At 39.1% G+C, this 22,410-nt stretch overlaps 1 protein-coding gene across 5 annotated transcripts in view; it reads right to left on the reverse strand.

The window, feature by feature from the left end:
- The window catches only part of LOC126213085 (SAP domain-containing ribonucleoprotein), a 107,431-nt gene that overhangs the window by 51,395 nt on the left and 33,626 nt on the right, over positions 1 to 22,410 (reverse strand). For all 5 annotated transcript variants that reach the window (XM_049940679.1, XM_049940677.1, XM_049940676.1 and 2 more), the window contains exon 3: positions 997 to 1,067. In XM_049940679.1, the coding sequence (XP_049796636.1) occupies positions 997 to 1,067 (71 nt within the window). The remainder of the gene's footprint in view (positions 1 to 996; positions 1,068 to 22,410) is intronic.

Consider the following 22,410-nt stretch of genomic DNA (forward strand, 5'->3'; position numbering starts at 1 on the left):
GAAAGATTATTTACAACTTGCACAGAAAACAGACAGCAGTTATAAAGAGTTGAAGGACATGAAAAGGGGAGACAGTAGTTGGGATGTAAGACGGGTATGTAGCCTATCCACAATTTTAATAACACTGTTTACTGAAAAGGTAGTAATGAAAGCAAGGAGAAATTTTTGAAAGAGAATTAATGTTCAGGGAGGAATAAAAGCTGTATCGAGGTTTGCCCACAACATTTTAATTCGTACGGAGACAGCAAAGTACACGGAGGAGTAGTTGAACAGAATGGATAGTGCCTTCAAAAGAGGTTATAAAATCAACAACACCTAAAGTAAAACAAACATGAAGTAGTAGAATTAAATCAGGTGATCCCTAGGGAATCAGATTAGGAAATAGGATACTAAAAGTAATAGGTACGTTTTACTACTTGGGCAGCAAAATAACTAAGATGGCTATTCAAAACACAGACTCGCTCCAAAACATCAAAAATATTTCTGAAAAAGAATGTCAATGAGATAAGAGTTTTGCCGTCAGTGGAGCTCGGTAGGCAGCCTCTGAAGCAATAAGGCAAGAGAGGAGTCATTCTGCAGCGGTGGCCGGCGTGCGTGAGTTGCAGCTACCTCAGTGACCTCAGACACCTGTTAAACTGCTTCGGAGCATTCACTGTGAGATTTAAACCCCTGTTGCCGATAACTACCGTACATAAGGAGATGGGACGTGACTCACCAGTACTTTGCTGGAAGACGGAAAGCGAATAGCCGATATGTTGTGTTCGCACCGAGATCTTATGCGGTAGGAAACCCGTAAAGATTTTACTGCAGTCACACACTGCAGAAACCATCATAGACACAAAACTATGATGGTCACTAATCTATTGAAAGTGATAATCACGGGATATTAATACTGACCTCCAGTTCCATTGACAGCCCTCACGAATTCCTCTATGATGCAAGAACCTGATGTCCTGCCCAATTAACATAAATACTGGTACAGATAGAAGCACTTACACCTGAATCTACATCATCGTCTTCATCGTCGTGGCCCAAGATGTCCTCTGCATCGACATCCGCATCAATTCCTGCAACAATCGAGAATAGCGATAACAGTATTTCGACAAGACTGGAAACTGCAGCAAGCAGATCGACTGTCTACTGCATTATAAGGTGTGTCGGGAAAAATAACCTTTGTCAGTTAATAAATGAAATATTGTAATAATTGGAGCAAACAGGCCCTTTTCAGTAAACTGCCTCGGATTTGAAGACAATTTGGCGGTACTATCTCAAAACATTATTGGTGCGGAAATACAGGGTTATTACAAATGATTGAAGCGATTTCACAGCTCTACAATAACTTTATTATTTGAGATATTTTCACAGTGCTTTGCACACACATACAAAAACTCAAAAAGTTTTTTTAGGCATTCACAAATGTTCGATATGTGCCCCTTTAGTGATTCGGCAGACATCAAGCCGATAATCAAGTTCCTCCCACACTCGGCGCAGCATGTCCCCATTAACGAGTTCGAAAGCATCGTTGATGCGAGCTCGCAGTTCTGGCACGTTTCTTGGTAGAGGAGGTTTAAACACTGAATCTTTCACACAACCCCACAGAAAAAAATCGCATGGGGTTAAGTCGGGAGAGCGTGGAGGCCATGACACGAATTGCTGATCACGATCTCCACCACGACCGATCCATCGGTTTTCCAATCTCCTGTTTAAGAAATGCCGAACATCACGATGGAAGTGCGGTGGAGCACCATCCTGTTGAAAGATGAGGTCGGCGCTGTCGGTCTCCAGTTGTGGCATGAGCCAATTTTCCAGCATGTCCAGATACACGTGTCCTGTAACGTTTTTTTCGCAGAAGAAAAAGGGGCCGTAAACTTTAAACCGTGAGATTTCACAAAACACGTTAACTTTTGGTGAATTGCGAATTTGCTGCACAAATGCGTGAGGATTCTCTACCGGCCAGATTCGCACATTGTGTCTGTTCACTTCACCATTAAGAAAAAATGTTGCTTCGTCACTGAAAACAAGTTTCGCACTGAACGCATCCTCTTCCACGAGCTGTTGCAACCGCACCGAAAATTCGAAGCGTTTGACTTTGTCATCGGGTGTCAGGGCTTGTAGCTGTAAACGGTAAGGCTTCTGCTTTAGCCTTTTCCGTAAGATTTTCCAAACCGTCGGCTGTGGTACGTTTAGCTCCCTGCTTGCTTTATTCGTCGACTTCCGCGGACTACGCGTGAAACTTGCCCGCACACGTTCAACAGTTTCTTCGCTCACTGCAGGCCGACCCGTTGATTTCCCCTTACAGAGGCATCCAGAAGCTTTAAACTGCGCATACCGTCGCCGAATGGAGTTAGCAGTTGGTGGATCTTTGTTGAACTTCGTCCTGAAGTGTCGTTGCACTGTTATGACTGACTGATGTAAGTGCATTTCGAGCACGACATATGCTTTCTCGGCTCCTGTCGCCATTTTGTCTCACTGCGCTCTCAAGCGCTCTTCTACGTATCTGTAGTGTGTCGTGACCATATGTCAATGAATGGAGCTACAGTGAATTATGAAATCGCTTCAATCATTTGTAATAGCCCTGACAAGAGCCCCTCAAAGAGCACACAGAGTAACAAATACATATTTACAGTCATTATGGCACAGAAACGCTGTAACAAATATGTCTGAAAGGCCCACGCACAGAATCGCGGTTTGGAGAGGGGTCTCGTGCTCGGTTCCTATTTGAGCTAGGAATGTGGGGTTCTGTTTAGGCTGGACCAGAGGCCATCTGTATAGCCAGTCGAACATCTATTTTACCGTAGCTATGTTACAGTATATTAATTATAATAGAGGGAAACTTTCACGTAGGAAAAATATATCTAAAAACAAAGATGATGCGACCCACCAAACGAAAGCGCTGGCACGTCGACAGACACACAAACAAACACAAATATACACACAAAATTCAAGCTTTCGCAACAAACTGTTGGCTCATCAGGAAAGAGGGAAGGAGAGGGAAAGACGAAAGGATGTGGGTTTTAAGGGAGAGGGTAAGGAGTCATTCCAATCCCGGGAGCGGAAAGACTTACCTTAGGGGGAAAAAAGGACGGGTATACACTCGCGCACACACACACACACACACACACACACACACACACACACACACACACACACACACACATCCATCCACACATATCCAGACACAAGCAGACATATTTAAAGACCAAATATGTCTTTAAATATGTCTGCTTGTGTCTGTATATGTGTGGATGGATATGTGTGTGTGCGAGTGTATACCCGTCCTTGTTTCTCCCTAAGGTAAGTCTTTCCGCTCCCGGGATTGGAATGACTCCTTAAAACCCACATCCTTTCGTCTTTCCCTCTCATTCCCTCTTTCCTGATGAACCAACAGTTTGTTGCGAAAGCTTGAATTTTGTGTGTATGTTTGTGTTTGTTTGTGTGTCTGTCGACCTGCCAGCGCTTTCATTTGGTGGGTCGCATCATCTTTGTTTTTACAGTATATTAAGCAAGTTTTGAATGACGGACCAGAGCTGGTGCCCATGCAAATTGTGCAAATCGATTGATTCCTTTCACAAAAGATTTTAATTAGGCTGACATTAATGCTCAGTTACAGGCACTATTTGGATGTGCACTGTCCAGATTTCATGTACAAAAACAGTCACCCTCATTCAGATTTTATAAGCAAAAACAGTCATCCTTAAATAACTCCAGGCTGGAGAGAGGCAGATGCTTCAAATTTGGACTAAGAAAAGTTTTAACTGTTTTAAAAAGTTTCTTTGTTTGGATTTTACATGCAAAAAAATACATTTTTCTGGTAAGTTTCTGAAGTGCACCACTTCTCTGCTTTGACCTTGCACGATTCAGTACAAACTTTGCACAAAGGTAAATAACGGGATAAAGCCAAAACGAATTTTTTTAATGTGATAGTCTCTATCTCTTGTTGAGATACAATGATTTAAAGTTGAGCTAAATGTAACACTTAAAACTCGCTGTTATGTGAAATGAATGCGTTGAAAAGGATTAAAGGGAATTAAATAAATAAAATTGCATCCTTACAATAAAATTTAAAATTCACTTTCAAAAATTTAGCTTCATTTGGATTTTATGTGCAAAGAACACATTTTTTGCGGATTTTTTTAATTGCACCATTTCCACCTTTTAAATGTGTGCGGAGTGGTTCAAATTTTATAAGAAGGTAGACATGCACCATTTCCACCTTTTAAATGTGTGCGGAGTGGTTCAAATTTTATAAGAAGGTAGACAAATATGGGTAATTAATGGTTATCCTGTTGTAATGGTACTTTGACTTCCGCAAAGTTATAATTTACGATCGCGCACGCAGAAGAGCGCTGCGCCAGCGACCGATTTTATAAATAATTTTGTTCTTTTTTTTTACTTTTGCGTACTTTTTTTGTTTTTAAGAGCTAATGGATGTCTCTCTCTCTTTGTCTTGTTACGAAAGACGTGTATTTTTCCCGCTGTGTTGAATGTGCTTTTGGTGAAAATTAAAATTACATTACAATGCGATGTTGTTTCAATAGATAATGAGGAGAAGATAAAATAATAAAAAGGTAACACCACAATTGGCGTCCTGGTGACAGGACTTGCAATCTTCGGATTTGATACAAGTGCAGTTTGGATTTGATACAAGTGCAGTTTGGATTTGATACAAGTGCAATTATTATAAATTTTGGACATTTTATCTAATTTTAACCACTTAATAGCATCAGAAAATGAATTTGGACTAAGTCTCATTCATTTCAATTGTAATGTTACGTGCATGAAATTTACGACAATTTTGTTTTCCCTGTTATTAATTTGTGATAATTTTTATTTTCATGCTGAGGAAATTAATTTGGTAAAAAAAAAATGGGGAAAGGATAACGTTCCATAAAATAATTTGCACGGACGCGAAAGAAAAATTTTGGATTGAAAACTATATTTGACGCTACATTTGCAACATAAGACTGAAAAAAATTGGTGAGTACAGAAATTTACATTTTTCCAGTTTCAAGCAGCCATCTGTACTTCCTTTATTCCGATCCATTTATTTCGAAATTATTTTTCAAATTGTAGTTAAAATTGATTTACTACTATTATTGCAAATGATAAGTGAAGAGCATATTCACAGTCATTTATTTGTGAGAGGGAAATTTCAGTACCAGTTTAATAATTCAATTTCTAATTAGAAATCATATAGAAATATCCATTTCCATAAGAGAAATTTCAATTTCAACATATCATATTTAAAAATTTTTTTTTTACCATTGGAAAATTTTATTTACAATTAATTGTGAAAACCGCAAGATGGACGCTAGACGCGTAGAAATTGTTTCCGCGGACGAGCTTAGTGAAAGTGACACATTGCAAAACATGTCCGACAGTCAAATGAATATTGAACTTAATAGGGAGGATGTTCAAGACATAATTTTACCGGATCGATTAAGACAACAACCCCTATATTTAAACAGATATACAGGCGAATGGAGAGTGAGTACTACGCGACAAAACGTGACATTGACAACGTCAACTTCAGAACCAGACATCAATCAGACACGAAAAAATGACGAAACTAAGACACAGGACTCTGACATGCTCAACCAGATTCTGAAGTTACTTGGTGACCAAAACAGAAAATTTGACACTTTAGACAAAAGATTTGACGCTTTAGACGACAATTTAAAACGTGACATTGGGAAATTTGACACTAAATTCGATGAACTGACACGGGACATAAAACAAAATTTTGAAAAACAGTCGAGACAAATTGCCGACTTGACTTATCAGACAAGGTTACGAGACAAGAAAAGGTATTTGTGGAATTCAGTGACGAGACAAAAACTGACTTACAACGATGTAATGAGAAATTGTTAACAGTAGTTTTTGAACAACAGGAAACCAGTACCCAAGTTGACGAATTACGACAGTCACACAATTCCGTAAAAACAAACCAAGAACACTTAGACCTGACGATTACAGACCTTTCAGACAGATTAAATGATGTAACATTGGAGCAGAAATCCTTACAGGAAAAGTTAGAAAAGCTTGAAGACAGAGCAGATGTAGCATCTTTAAAGAATGACACAACTCTAGCAGAAAAACTTGTACATGAATGCAAATTATGTGATGATTATTTAGATGAGAAGTTTGAGACAATGACACAGATCATTTTAGATAAGACAAAGGAACAAGTAAAGGGAGAAACAGATAATATTCAGAAAGAGGTACGTAAACTTAAAGAGAATGTAATACCAAGTTCGTCAGTGATACCAAAACCCATAACAGACAACCAAAAAATAAATGAGAATCATAATAATGCTAGACCCAGCACACAGCCGAAAATAGAATTACCAATGAGTGACACAAATCCCAATGAACCATTTTCAATGCTACCACAAGATCAAAATTACTATCAGACATCACCACATACTATGCACAGTTTGACACAAAATACAGGACCCATAATACCATCGGGAGTAGTTGATGAAACATTAGTACGACATGGATACTTTCAGACATTTTCATGTGATGAGAAAGACAAAGTGCATCCGATTGTTTTCATCCGCTCTTTTGATGGTATTTTCCCGAGACATTGGTTGGAGGCCGACAAAATTCGATATGTTACAAATTTGTTACGTGGAAGAGCAGCTAAGTGGGGAGCAACAATTAAAAGACGATGTTTAACATTTGAACAGTTTGAACAAGCATTTCTTGAGGAATTCTGGTCGATCACAGAACAGCAAAGTTTAAAACGGGAAGTATACAATCCAGAAATTTACAACCCAAAGAAAGAGACTTTACGACAATACTTTGAACGCTACCTAGACAAAACATTATATTGGACAAAACCAGCAGATTTACCAGACGTAATTAGAACACTTAAAAGCCACTTACCATTTCCTTACCGTGATAAATTAATAGGAGTGTCCGAGGACAACATAAAGAATTTTTTCAGTTATGTTGATGAGATAGATGTTGTTTACAGAGATGAGATCAGGAATTTCAATCAATTGTATCCGATCCATCCAAGCAATTCGCGTACGCACAACAGAAATGACAGAGGCTATTGGAATCCGCCTCCGACACCACAACAAAACACTCAAAGAAACAATTCGCACTACACTGGGGCAAATCCATTCAATATTAGGAGAAACAACTCGCAGCATTGGCAAGGAAACAGTAATTATTACTATAATGGTTATCCGAACAGTAATTACAATCAGAACAATAACAGTTATATTCAAAATAACAACAGAAGAACGAACCGAAATTATAGAGATCAAAGAAGAGACGATAACAGGTACCATCCAGGATATTTTCAGAGAAACAACATCCAACAACACCCAAACATGTATTGCAGGAATAACAGTAATGACAATACCAGTTACAGTCATGGGCGAAATAATGTATGGGGAAATCACAATGGACAACCGCCACAACACAGGCAATACAGCAACCCTCAATTTGTACCTAACGGAACTCCCAATGCGGCGCGGGGTAATGTCAACAACCAAACAGCTGATACTTGGGTGACGCGCGACAGAAATGTAAATATTATTGAGTTGGGCAATGAACCCAACCCGCAGCAACAACCGAATTTGCCGGAAAACGAACGACGACCGAGCTAAGCGCTCGAGTTACGGTCAATAGGGAGCAGAGCGCAACGGAACCGACGATTTGTTTTCTCCGATATGATGACAGTAAGAAAATAGAAAAAGAATTATATCAGGATGTAGATTTTAAAAGTAACAGTAAAACAATGAAGATTATTCAGGCTATAACACGAGTTATGATTGGTAGTTATGAAGTGGAAGTAATGTTAGATACAGGAGCAGCAGCAAGTGTCATTTCAATGTCCTTATATAATGAACTCAAACAAATAATGAACATACAAACATTGCCAGTACAGAATTGTCACATTATAAGTGCCATCGGTAACAAATCAAAGAATGTGAAATTTCAAGTGCTAATTAACTTCACATTTTCAAATATACCACTCAATTACAGTTTTCTGGTAGTAGACAAATTAGTTATGCATTGCATATTAGGAATTGACTTTTTGAATGAATATCAAGCAATCATAGATTTAGGGAAAGGGAAATGTCATTTAACAGTAAACCAACAACAACTGACAATAGAGTTAACACAGGGTAAAAACTTAAACAGTAAACAAGGTAAATTTGAACAGTTACATTTTCTGTATCCACCAGCAATAAACATATGTGATTTAACTTTTAATGAAGCTGTATCTCAGGGAATTAAACCTAATAATTTATATGAGAAATGCACAGAATCTGAATATCTGACGAAGGAACAACAACTTGAATTACTTGAAGTTTTGCAGCAATTTGCTGAGGTATTTGTGGAGAAACCTGGAATTATTAGAGGCTATACTTATGAGATGGATGTTAAACCACACAAAACATACTGTAGAACATATTATAATATTCCTTGGTCAAAGAAACCCGCAGTTTTGAAAGAGATTGAAAAAATGCAAGCTTGGGGTATCATTGAAAGGTCACATTCACCATATTGCAGTCCGATCCTAACAGTTAATAAAGAGGATGGTAGTGTAAGGTTAGTGCTGGATGCACGAGAAATTAACAAAGTTATAATCCCAATCAACACACGACCTATTAATTTGGAAGAACAACTTTTAAAATTTCATAATGTACAGTATTTAACCAATATCGACCTCCGCTCATCATTTTGGCAGGTGAACCTCCATAAAAACAGTCGTAAATACACTGCATTTCTATGTGAGGGGCGTAGTTATCAATTTTGTGTTCTACCCTTTGGTCTACGAGTGAGTGCTGGAGTATTTATTGAAGCCTTAGATGCTGTTCTTGGACCACAATTGTTATCGCAAATCACAGTTTATGTTGACGACATTGTCATTGCCACCACTACTTGGGAAGAACATGTAAATATTTTGAAGCAACTTCTGACTAAATTTTCTGACGCAGGTGTCACTATCAATTTATCAAAGACGAAATTAGGGAGGAGAGAAATCAAATTCCTTGGTCACATCATATCAACTGAAGGCATTTATCCAGACTCAAGAAAAATTGATGCAATAAAGAATTTTCCATCCCCACAGAATCGTAAACAACTCAAAGCCTTTCTTGGTCTATCTTCATTCTTCAGGAAATTTGTACCCTACCACCTTCTTAACAGTCCACATCTTCTATCTTTACTCAAAAGAAATAATATTTGGAAATGGACAGAGTTCTGTCAGACAGATTTTGAAGCGATTAAGAATGCTTTAGTTAATGCACCGTTGTTATGTCATCCTGACATGACGTCAGACTTTTGCCTAGTAACAGATGCAAGTTCCTATGGGCTCGGAGCATTTTTATTCCAAATTCATGTAGAAGATGAACAAACAGTCATCAAACCTATAAGTTTTGCTAGCCGCACGCTCACTGAATGCGAAAAGTCATATTCAGTGACCGAGCGCGAAACACTTGCCATAGTATGGGCGTTTCGCAAGTTTCGCTACTTTCTATGGGGAAAACGTACTAAGCTTTATACTGATCATCAAGCTCTTTCTTTCCTGCTATCATGCAAGTTATTACATCCACGTCTTACACGCTGGTGTGCATCACTACAAGAATATGATTTTGATATTATATATATAAAAGGAGAATCCAACATTATAGCCGATGCTCTATCTCGTTTGCCACAAGGCCTACAAGAATTTTCAGATGTGGCAGAACCAACATCAGATTTTAAAATTTTACTCATGTATGACGGTACATTTGCACCTTACTACAAAAACATGTGCAGGAAGTTAGCCATATTGCAGGACAATGATCCCAGGTGGATTCAGATAAAGAATAAATTACGTGCAGGAACAGACCCACATCTTGAAAAATATTACACGTTACACAAAGAAGTATTATTCCACCGACGAAACCCTGAATCACAGCATTGGTGTGTTTGCTTACCTGAAGCTCATGTTGATGATTTTATTTTATTTACACACAGAACTTGGGGACACTATGGTGTAACCAAATGTACAGATAAGATTATACAATATTGCTATTTTCCAAATTTAAGGCGAAGAGTATTGAGTAATATTAGGAAATGCATCATATGTCAGAAAGCCAAATATTCTAATCGCACAAGCATGAATGAATTGCACCCAATCATACCTAAGAGGCCATTACAGCTAATTTCTTTAGATATTGCAGGACCCTATCCACAAGCACGTGGAGGAATGAAATACATCCTTGCTGTGTTAGATGTTTTCACAAAGTATTTAAAATTATATGCTTTACGTTCAGTTTCTACCACTGCTATTACCAGACGTCTATTAACAGATTATTTTGTAAGAATAGGAAAACCTGAAGTTATGATCACGGATAATGCAGCATATTTTACCAGTTTAAAATGGAAGACATTTATTGAAGAACAGAATGTTAAACATATTTTAATTTCAAGATTTCACGCAGCAGGAAACCCAGTAGAAAGAACATTTCGAGAATTTGGACAGTTTATGAGAACACACACACCAGAGAAGCACACAAAATGGGTAGAATACCTAGCACCATTTGAACAAATAGTGAACAATTTAACTCACATTTCTACTGGATACACACCAACTGAATTAATTATGGATAAAACAGAAAGAAATGAATGGACAGACCCTCTACCTAAACTTACAGCAACAACAAATCATGTTAGTTTAGAAGAAAAGGTAAGACAAGCTTACACAACATTATGTGACAAAGCTAAGGAAAGAAAGCAGAAATATGACAGAGGTGTCAGGAAAGCACAAACATTTCAAGTTGATGAGTTAGTTTTACTAAGAACACATCCTAAACCCACAAAACTGAAACATTTAAACAGGAAATGGCAGATCTTATACTCTGGACCATACCGAATTGCAAATATTCCACACCCTGGCTGTTATTCATTAGAATATCCATTAACACATAAACCCAGAGGTCTACATCCACACAGACATTTGAAAAAATACATACAGTAAAATGTTAGCCAATGAGAAGAAGATAATTAATATGATATACAATTATGATGAGCCTACATTTAAGTTATACAGATACTTACAATCTAATGAATGCAGGTAAGTGTAGAAAGCAATGTGAACCATCCAATAGCTAATAAGATATTTGGTTATAAGAGGAGTTGCTATTGAGGCATATACACATTAGAGGAGGCATATACACATTAGAGGAGGCAGAGAAATGAACAGAATTATTTTCTTTAGGAGGCATGTGATAATAGTAATGTTGATATGAGTGATGTGAGTGACTGAATGAGATGAGTGAATGAAATTTTAGTTTAATAAGAGGATAAATAGTAATATGGAGAGAGGTAAAGTGGTGATGAATAAGAGGAAAATATATATATATATATAATGCTGAGGAATAAGTATGTTATTTTGTGAAGAATTAATAATGGATAGGTGAGAATGTTATGAGTAATTGAGAATATGTTGAGAGGAGAGAAACTAGATTTGAACGCTATATCACATGTACTCTTGGAATACATAATGAAAGTAGTGGAAAGAAAATTATTTATTGAAAGATTGGTATGCCTGAGATAATAACTTATGTGGTGTCTTATATATTCTTATAACTAAAGGTGAAAGTATAGATTTATGTGGAAAGAATTATTTACAGCAGCCACTGTTGGAAATATACCAGAAGATTTAAATCTATAACACTTTAACACCAATCTAATGGGAACTTGTAATGAAATTTTTGGAGTTATGTAGGCTTGACACTTCAGATTGGAAGAATTATTTAAGAGAACATATTTAGCAGTCATCTAATGACATAATTAAAGCTCGTCTACTGAACTGAACTAATGCACCATTAAATAGAAAGGAGAATAAGGAGAAAACAAAACGTCAGTCCTCTGTTGCGGCTCATACTTTCATCCCTCCCTTAGAAAAATTTATACATGTTGATAAAATATTTGACATTATATAATTCGTGATTATCTGACAGTATGGAGAGATATACACACATATTTATTTATGAATAGAATTTTACAGGTACCACAAGGTAAATACAGAATGGATATACAGCATGGAACGCAGCAGCAATTATCTAAGAAGATTTATTTATCTATTAAGTAAAACATTTATTTATATTACTTGATACTCATGAAATGAAGGAGATGAACTACACAAACTTTATAGGAACATGATTGACTTGAACTATATATATACTTACCACACTGATGTACATACTTGTAGGATCCTAAGATATTTAGAGGGGCACCACTCTTAGAAATGATGATAGAGGGGTACCATTCTTAGAAACAGCAATAGTGGGGACACCACACTTAGAAACGGTATTAGGTATAGGAACTTTTACATTATATTAAGTTAACATGTATTTTATTTATCATATTTTATTTTGTGTAGTCCACTGTAGGGGATGACTTTACTAGTATTTATGAAGTAGTCAGCAACCATCCCATGAACCTATCCTCCTACAGAGGGCTGTCTTGAAGCTTGAAATATGTGTAAATTTTATTCCAGGAGCAAGATGAATTTTAAGTTGAATATTCTAGCGAGTTGCCACAATTATCTTCAAATGTTGCAAGTGTAACGAAAAAAAAAAAAAAAAAAAAAAAAAAAAAGGAGCTAACAAATAGAATGTATATTTCAATCTGAATACAATGTAATTCACATGTCAGCACAATGATATTGAATGTAACGTAAAAAAAAAAAAAAAAAAAAAAAAAAAAAAAAAAAAAAAAATTGACTATATTTTTTCATTTAATTCTGTATATGTACTATATGACAACAATGTATCTCGTGTAATGATTAATTGTAAATATTTGTATATTTATGTACTTTACGTAAGAAATGTATTTTAAGCAGATGTTAATGAGCTGCAAAGGACTTGTGAATGTAGCACATGATTCATATAAATGCAACTGAAAATGCAAAGAAGAAACCAACGTGATGGAACACTGGTCAAGCAATATGTACGTAGTGTCAATATGCTTTGAAGTGTATGGTGTTGTGGAAGCCGGCAGGTCTTCAGGTTGGTGTAAAAGACAAGCTCATCACCTGTCTTAGGCAGTGAGGTGTTTCCTGTGCCCTCATTGACCATTTATACCCCGGTAGACGCCACCAAAATTCGACTGCTGGAGATCACAATTTCGTGTTGACACATTGAACAAACTTTGGATTTTCTTCAAGTCACACGCAAGAGATCCAGGCAGTATACACACACTCAGAATCCGATACTACGTTTACAGACATTGGAGCAATATAATAGAAACATTTATTGTTCGAATTAATTCCATTGTAAACACGAATCATGTGAACTGAATTCAAACGCTGTGCTAAGCAACGATAATACGCTGCAATTCAAAGACATTAATGTTACGACTCCTAAAGAAGATACACACCAAAAAGACTGTATACAAAGACTGATATGCAAAGAGCATTGTGCACAGAAATATTTTTTGTAATATGTAAATTTCTTATTTTCTCATATATATATATATATATATATGTATCTATGTAAATTTTCTATACTGCCACGCTCGCTTGCGGAGCGTGTCAGTAGAGGAGGCATTGTAATGGTACTTTGACTTCCGCAAAGTTATAATTTACGATCGCGCACGCAGAAGAGCGCTGCGCCAGCGACCGATTTTATAAATAATTTTGTTCTTTTTTTTACTTTTGCGTACTTTTTTTGTTTTTAAGAGCTAATGGATGTCTCTCTCTCTTTGTCTTGTTACGAAAGACGTGTATTTTTCCCGCTGTGTTGAATGTGCTTTTGGTGAAAATTAAAATTACATTACAATGCGATGTTGTTTCAATAGATAATGAGGAGAAGATAAAATAATAAAAAGGTAACACTACACTGTTGATTTGTGAAAATATAAGCAACGTGGTTAAAAAGTCTATAAAAAAACCTAAACCAGATCTCGTGGCCCGAGTCAACAAAAATCTACACTGGTTGCCACGTTATGGCAGTCTAATGTCAAATTTACGGTAGAGTAAAAGTCGGGAACCAGAATGAAAACGTGTTCAGATCGAAGCACAAAATAAGGCAAATATATCCTGACTTTTGACTTATTTGGCAGCTTCAAAGACATTTACATCAAAATATCTCACATATTCGCACTTTTTTACAAGTTTACCCTACTACCCCAGTGCAGTAAGCTCTCCGAGAAACACTCCCCATTACATGTATTGTGAGGTGTGCAAGAACAAAAAGACACACTTTATGTGCCTCTAGAGTGGGATGCATCTACAACAGTAACGATCTGAGAGTGGGTAGTGCATCTATCACAGCAAGAATCCCAAAGTGGGGATGCACGCATCTTAGACATTAGAGACACAATGACAAATGCTTTGTTGCACTACATGACTGCGTATGTCACACTATACGACACAACACATTATACAACAAGACATCACGTATTTTGTCACTTTACTTGACACAATTCATTATATTGAATGACACGGGTATTAATACTAACAAGTAAAAATGATACTAAAATGTAGACTTTCACGGCCGGAAATATCACGTCCATTATAATTATCCGGGCTGTTATGCCGTGGTCGGTTGATGAATTTTGCCTCAATTCCCAACCTTTTGTCTCCGACTGCGGGAGACATCTTCCAGGGGGTCCGCAGGTCGACGGAAGGTCCGACACACCCACTGGCTCGCAGCAGCGAGGCACTGACTCCTGAACTGGTGTCAGCCTCATATCTATTCTTTGGTACACGTAATGACATTTTCTGATGCCAAACTAACATATTGTTCTTTTTGAAATGCTTCTAATTATACCCAGACACTACATGGGGTATCAAGTTGGTACAGGTAAGCCGTTTTGAGTCACCTGAGGCACTAGACGAGGAGGCTGGAATACCATAACACAAACCCCCGCCCGCCCCAGCATTAGACTATTTGCCTCATATTGTCAAAGGTTCAGAGAATCTTTTAAGCCGATAAAAAAAGGTTTCTTTTTAAGTTCTACAGTGGTATTACCCCTCAAGATGGATGCAGTAGTTAAGTCAATTACTTCTGCTGTTCCTGACGGTAGATTCTGTAATCGTGTTCAAGATCTCTAAATTGCTCTCGAGTAGATATTCGAGTAGGTATTGACCTCTGCCGGTGGCGTCACTGCTTCCACACACCAGGTTGTGGGCTAAGGTGTAACATATCACATTGAGTAAAGTAATGTGTTGCTCTCATGTCTTTCTACCTGATAATCGTGTCCTTTGCAATTGTGGTTTCGTGTGTGTTAAGTATTACGTTCCGAATAGCATACTGTAGGAAAGATACTGTGTTCGTTATGTGCATGTTCACGAATTGAAATGGATGCAGCATATTTGCAGATTGGGGTACCGAGGGCAGCCTTTTCGCGTGTTGGCAGCACTGCCAGCAGCGAGCCAGTGGGCGTGTCGGACCTTCCATCGACCTACGGACCCCCTCGAAGATGTCTCCCGCAGTCGGAGAGGAAAGGTCGGGAATTGAGACAAAATTCATCAACCGACCACAGCATAACAGCCCGGATAATTATAATGCGCAAGTAAAAATGATGTTTTGATTTAAATGTCTTTGAAGCTGCCATTAGTCGAATAACTAGTTCCTTTCTTCTGCATCCCTAACTCTGACCAGGACACAGTTGCTTTTGTTGCGCTACAATAGGAGCATTTTTTGTTCTGGTAAAAAGATCACACCGAGAAATGACCTCGCCAGAGGACACCGCCTCGCTGTAGCACCGACAGTGCGATTGGAGAGGCTCTCGTCTTCGCGTGAAGCTGAGGGTTATGCTGGCTGTAGCACAACTACTGGCAGTTTCTCCCGTGCCGGACAGACCTCACTGCTTCCCTAGGATCTAACCCGAGGTCTGATGCGAGCTGTGCTGAGGGGGAGTGGCACACGGGAAGACGTATCACGAACAGAGAGCTCCAGCGTGTGGGGTTCCGTCGGTGTCGACCTGATATATCCCCAGTTCTCCTGGGAACAAAACGGAGGACACACGAGACGACACAAAAACTAGGATACTCGATGAGGCCTCAAACGCCCGAGCACTGGCGTTAGAAAAGACAGAAATTGTTTCAACAACTGGGTAGGTTGACCTGGTCTGGTGTTCAGATGAGGAAACTTCTCAGAGAACAAAAGGAAATGGAAGGCAAAGAATTGCTTTCTTAACATAAACATAGCAAGTTAAAACATTTCAAACCAAAGACCTCCGAAAAATGGAAACTCTAGGTTGGAATAACAACAATGTTAGGAATAGGATTGATTACTACTCACTGGAAAGATGACCTGTTCAGTTGCAGACAGGCACAACGAAAAGACTGTTACACGTGTAGCTATCAGCCAAAGTCTTGCTCAGCAAAGAACACATACACACATTCACACAAGCAAGCACACCTCACGCACACTCGGTTGCCACCACTTGACAGCTCCGACCAGAATGCAACTGTCACGTGAATAGCAATCTGGAGTAGGGCAGCGAAGGGGAAGGGGTAGCAATAGATTGGAGGGGGGGGGGGGGGGGAGAAGGTGTGCAGGGATTAGGAGACTGCCAAGCAAGTGTCACGAGGTGGGATACGGTGGGGTGGGGGTGGAGCAGCGACCACCTCTGTCTACGTTAAACCCACAAACCATCCTGAATTTTGTCATCTGCAATCCCTTCCACACCAAACAATCCATCCCATATACCATTGTCAGCTGGGGATGGCATATCTGCAGTGACAAGAACTCCCTTCCCCAGTATGCCGAGGGTCTCGCCAACACCTTCACAGACGCACTATCCGTCATATCTAGTCCACAGATTTCCCGTGCCATTTCCCATCGCACCCCCAATCCTCTCCACCCACAGGCACCAGCCACAAAGGAGTGCTCCCTTTGTCATCCAATACCACTCTGGACTGGAACAAGTAAACCCCACATCGTCAGGGCTTTGATTATCTATCATCTAGCTTTGTAATGAGGGACATCCTACTCGAGATCCTTCCCACCCCTCCTAAAGTGGTGTTCCACAACCTATCCAACCTCCACAACATCCCAGTCCAGTCCTATGTCACTTCCAATCCCAACCTCTTGCCACAGGGATTATATCCCAGACCCAGGTGGAAGACCATCCCAATCCACCTACCCAGTACTTCCAATTCCAGTTTTGTTACAGGCTTATCTTACCACATTAGAGGCCGGGCCACCTGTGAAAGCAGCCATGTCGTACACCAGCTCTGCTGCAACCAATGCGCAGCTTTTTATATTGGTGACTACCGACCAGCTGTCTAGCAGAATTAGTGGCCACTGCAAACCGAGGCCAAAAGCAAAGTAGACCACCCTATGGCACAACATGCTGCTGAGCGTAACATGCTCGATTTCAATAGCTCCTTCAAACCCGGGCCAATGGGATCCTCCCCTCCACCACCAGCTTTTCTGAACTGCACAGATGAGAGTTATGCTTACAACAAATTATCTGGTCCAGAAATTATGCTGAACTCAACCTATGGTAAACTACCCCACAACCTACACCTGACTAGTCCCCGCATGTCTCCCAGACTGCTCACTTCTCTCACCCCCACCCCACTTCAGATTGCTATTCGTGTCACAATCGTATTCCGGTCGGAGCTGCCGCTGGTGGCGGCCGTGAGTGTGTGAGGTGTGCTTGCCTGTGTGAATGTTTACTTCGCTGAGGAAGGCTTTGGCCAACAGTTACATGTGTAACTGTTTCTCTTCACTGTGCCTATCTGCAACCCAAGGGGTCATTTTTACGGTAAGTAGTAGTTTTCTGGGAAGATAGGAGGTGGACGTGGTCCTGATCCGGGAGCCTAACTTTGGAGCAACTGGAGGGAACTTGATTTATTCTAGAAATCTAAAAAAGCCCATAACAAGCATTCATGTCAAGAATGGTATTTCACTCGTGTCGATGGCAGACTTTTGTTCCAGGGAATTAGTGACCATTGGGATGAAACAGCACAAGGAAGGAAACATGAGGGAATCTGCATTTGCCTCAGCTTACCTTCCTTCCGAGGAAAGTGCTCCTCCTGCACAGGGAGTGAAGAGACTCGTAGACAGCTGATTGCCATTTGGTGTGAACTGGTAATGCTGTCAAATTCGTAGTTAAAATACCTTTAAAATGATGAATTAGTATCTTTCGATTTTCTTTTTCCATTAAACCGTACATTCTTCTGATGGTGGACTACTACTCCTTTGCAGTTTGAGATGGAAATGTGTGCTCATCTATTTCTTCAACCATAACGAATTACAACAACACTACTTCATGTATGTATATATAGTGTACCATCAGTTACAATTCATCACACCTAATTCACCTTCGCATACACAAAACATGCTCACAAGTCAAACAGCTATTACCACTCATCTGACGGTTCTTTACCCAAGAAATCATTTCTCACTGAATGGTATAATAGCTCCAACTTTTGTTCCCATGACAACAGTGCTGACATCACGATCTACTCTTCAGCAGTCCGCAGTGCACCTACTCGGCAGGACGGTGATGCCACGGAGTGATCAGTCAAACAGGCAGGGCTGCCAACACGCGAAAAGAATGCCCTCGGTACCCCAATCTGCAAATATGCTGCATCCATTTCAATTCGTGAACATGCACATAACGAACACAGTATCTTTCCTACAGTATGCTATTCGGAACGTAATACTTAACACACACGAAACCACAATTGCAAAGGACACGATTATCAGGTAGAAAGACATGAGAGCAACACATTACTTTACTCAATGTGATATGTTACACCTTAGCCCACAACCTGGTGTGTGGAAGCAGTGATGCCACCGGCAGAGGTCAATACCTACTCGAATATCTACTCGAGAGCAATTTAGAGATCTTGAACACGATTACAGAATCTACCGTCAGGAACAGCAGAAGTAATTGACTTAACTACTGCATCCATCTTAAGGGGTAATACCACTGTAGAATTTAAAAAGAAACCGTTCTTTATTGGCTTAAAAGATTCTCTGAACCTTCGAAAATATGAGGCAAATAGTCTAATCCCTGGGCGGGCGGGGGATTGTCCTATGGAATTCCAACAACCTCGTATAGCACCTCAGGTGACTCAAAACGGCCTACCGGCACAAACTCTATACCCCATGTAGTGTCTGGGTATAGTTAGAAGCAATTCAAAAAGAACAATACGTTAGCTTGGCATCAGAAATTGTCACTACATGTACAAAAAAAGACAATTCTTTTGCTTCGAATCTTGATTTTTGTGTCCAGTATTGACTTTTGATAGTTTATTTGTGATCTTATAGGATACAGTTTTGTCTTTCAACAAAGAATGGGTGGTAAGAAAATGTACTCATGCACAAAAGATACAAAAACATCATATCTGACGTGGTGTCGAAGCAGTACGTCATCAAAGCATCCAAAGAATAGGTATGAGGCTGAGAGCAGTTCAGGAGTCAGTGCCTCTGCTAAAAAACTGAAAGACGGTGAAAAGGAATTTGACGTGAATTATAGATTAAGCATTAGTAGTATAAATTTCGTTAGCGTTTTCTCTGTTATTTCTCAACAAGTGAAATGTAAAACGTGCAATGCAGACATCACATTGCAAGAACGAAGTTCTTTAGGCTGAGGCTTCACAATAATTATTGCTTGCCCAAACTGACCAAAAGTTATTATGCCAAGTAGTAAGTTCATATGGAACACATACGAAATCAACTGTTGAATCGTCCCAGTAACGTACGTGTCAGCTTGGAGTAGGGCTAAAAGGAACTCTAAAGTCTTGTGTGTTCACGGTATTGACCAATATTTCAGTCATTCTATGATAAACTAGTGGATACGAATTCAATCGCAATTGCTACAGTACAACTGGCTAGTCCTGGGATAGCAGATTAGTGGTAAAACTCTTGTAGAAGTAGAATTTTTTTCATTTTTTCCATGCCTGTAACACATTTCAAAACTTGAAATGCAATTTTCTTGTAATATGAATTTTCACAATAGCATGTAGCATAACTCCAACAATTTTCAATCTTTTTGTTTGAAAATTTAACCACAACTTGAAGTAACGTTTCAAAGTAAATCATGTAGAGGATTTTCGATTAGTTAACTTGAAGAATATTTATTAACTATCCTTTTCTTTTTATGAAAATTTACCGACTTTATTCAAACACTCACCAATTACAGAAAAATCAATATTTCTATAATCCCCTATGTGGTTTACCAGCTACACTCAAGCAGATTACACACATTCAAATTGACACCATTTATTGTGCGTGCCACAGGACACCTCTCACGACACATGCTGCAGTGTTACCATTTTGAAATAATTCCCTACAATTTTTTGATAATATACTTTAACATATGCTCAATAACTAATCAAAATAATATTTCTCTATCATCTTTAGTACCACCCAAAACAACTGTCAAGAAAACATTTTTTTTAGGCCGTTACAGTGGTGTTATCCCTTAACGTATATTTACGACAAATAATGGCATGTGGCATTAGAGCTGTCCTTATTTGGCTATACGTATATCAAGTTTGAGGTTGAAATGGGAGTTAAACTGACACGGCCTATTAAGAATCCTACGAAAACAAACTTCGACTCAGATAGGAAAGACCTAAACTCACACTTATCTGAAGTCAGAACTTTGATAAGTAATCCAGTAGGTCTTGAGCAAATGGCAAATGACATAATACAAGCTATTATTACTGCACACTTAGAAAACTGTCCTATCACGGGGAAGTGCACACACGAGAATGTACCTCGGGGGAACAATAATATGGAATTGGAAAGGAAGCAGGTAATTTTGCAAAAAGGAAAGGGAGAGAGGGAGGGGGAGAGGGAGGGGGAGAGGGAGGGGGAGAGGGAGCAATGTCTCTAGGAAAGCTGGCCACAGTGTTTCAGGTGGATATATTTGCTATAGCAAAGATCATTGCAGAACGACATGAGGACCTTATGAGGTTAAGGGAAAGCAACATGGTAGATCTGCTGTGAGAGACTGATCACTAAGGAATTAGTGATAAGGGAGAAGCTAATAGACTGGCCAGGACAGGAGTGACAACTCCATTTGTTGAACTGGAAAACAAAAATATGGTATAGCTAATGATGCAGAGGCCGTGTTTTGAGAGAAGTTCTGCAATGCTGGACGTCTTACAGCTATAAGTATGCACAATATTAATAAGGTCTGAGTGCTATAACAAAACACATCATTTTTTTCTGTTTGGGTGAGTTGAGAAAGCCTTCTGATATCCAGAATTGGCCACCGAGGAAATAAAAAGAACTGAATCTTGCAACTTTGACTGTTTTCTACATCAAGATTGGTTAACACAAGTTGCTGTCCTGTTATAAAATCAGCATGCTGGAAATCCAGAAACTAGTAAAGCTTCTCCTACTCTTCTTTAGGTGATTAGCTGGCTTTACTAAAATGACAGGGAGAGACAACTGTTGTGTTGTATCCCTGAACGAATCAAATCAAGAAATGCCAAATTATTGTATAACAACATGGTAGTGAAACTAGAATGCCCCTATGTAAGTAAATGTCTCGCACTGAGTTAAGAATTGTAAAAACTACAAATAACTATGTGAATACGGGACAGACTGCAACTTATCACATGAACAGCAGACAGGCACAATTATTACTGGATATTAACTACTGGACAATGTACTTCATCAGACACACACACACACACACACACACACACACACACACACACACACACACACACACAGAGCCACTGTCATCTGATGCCCCAATCCTCATATTCATATTATTCCATCCTGGGCTTTCTGCTGTTTGATTCTGACAAGAAACTGGAAACATTGGAGAGAAGAATCGTGAGCAAAATTTTAGGTCCAATTACTTCCCCATGTTGAAATGCATTTTGTACATCCATTTGTTCCATAAAAAGATCTTGTTGACTCAACACTCAAACAAAAATTCTGAATGTAGTGAGTGTAGCAACTGGAGCATAGATATCCTCGTAGTCATATCTTTTTACCTGTACACAACCTTTAACAAGTAAATGCATCTTACACCTTTCAGTATTTCCAGGTGCATATCTTTTTACTCTGAACACTCACTCATTGTCAACAGATCTCTTATTTGCTGGAATTCCAAAAAAGTCCACGTTCCATCGGACGACAGCGTGTCCTATTGCTCCTTTATTGCTATTGTCAATTCTTCCTCATCATCCTGATCCCTCACATCTTCAGAATTCTGAGGTGACTTTTGTATGGATACTTCTGCATCCGACGCCAACGCCGCACAGTCGTCCGAGTACCTAGGCTTCTTGTTATTCTACTGCATTTCTGCAGAGGTTTTGCTTCCTTCATTTCTTCTGAGTTATCTTGAGCAGTTTGTTCAGTTTCCTCAAAGTTAGTTTCAGGGGGAGAAAGCCAATGTGTACTCTGTGTGCATACCAGGTGGAGTCATTCCAGATGTGGAAAGGGTCCTTCCGGATGCCGT

This window comes from Schistocerca nitens, chromosome 11, assembly GCF_023898315.1.
Source record: "Schistocerca nitens isolate TAMUIC-IGC-003100 chromosome 11, iqSchNite1.1, whole genome shotgun sequence".
In the NCBI taxonomy this organism is placed as follows: domain Eukaryota; kingdom Metazoa; phylum Arthropoda; class Insecta; order Orthoptera; family Acrididae; genus Schistocerca; species Schistocerca nitens.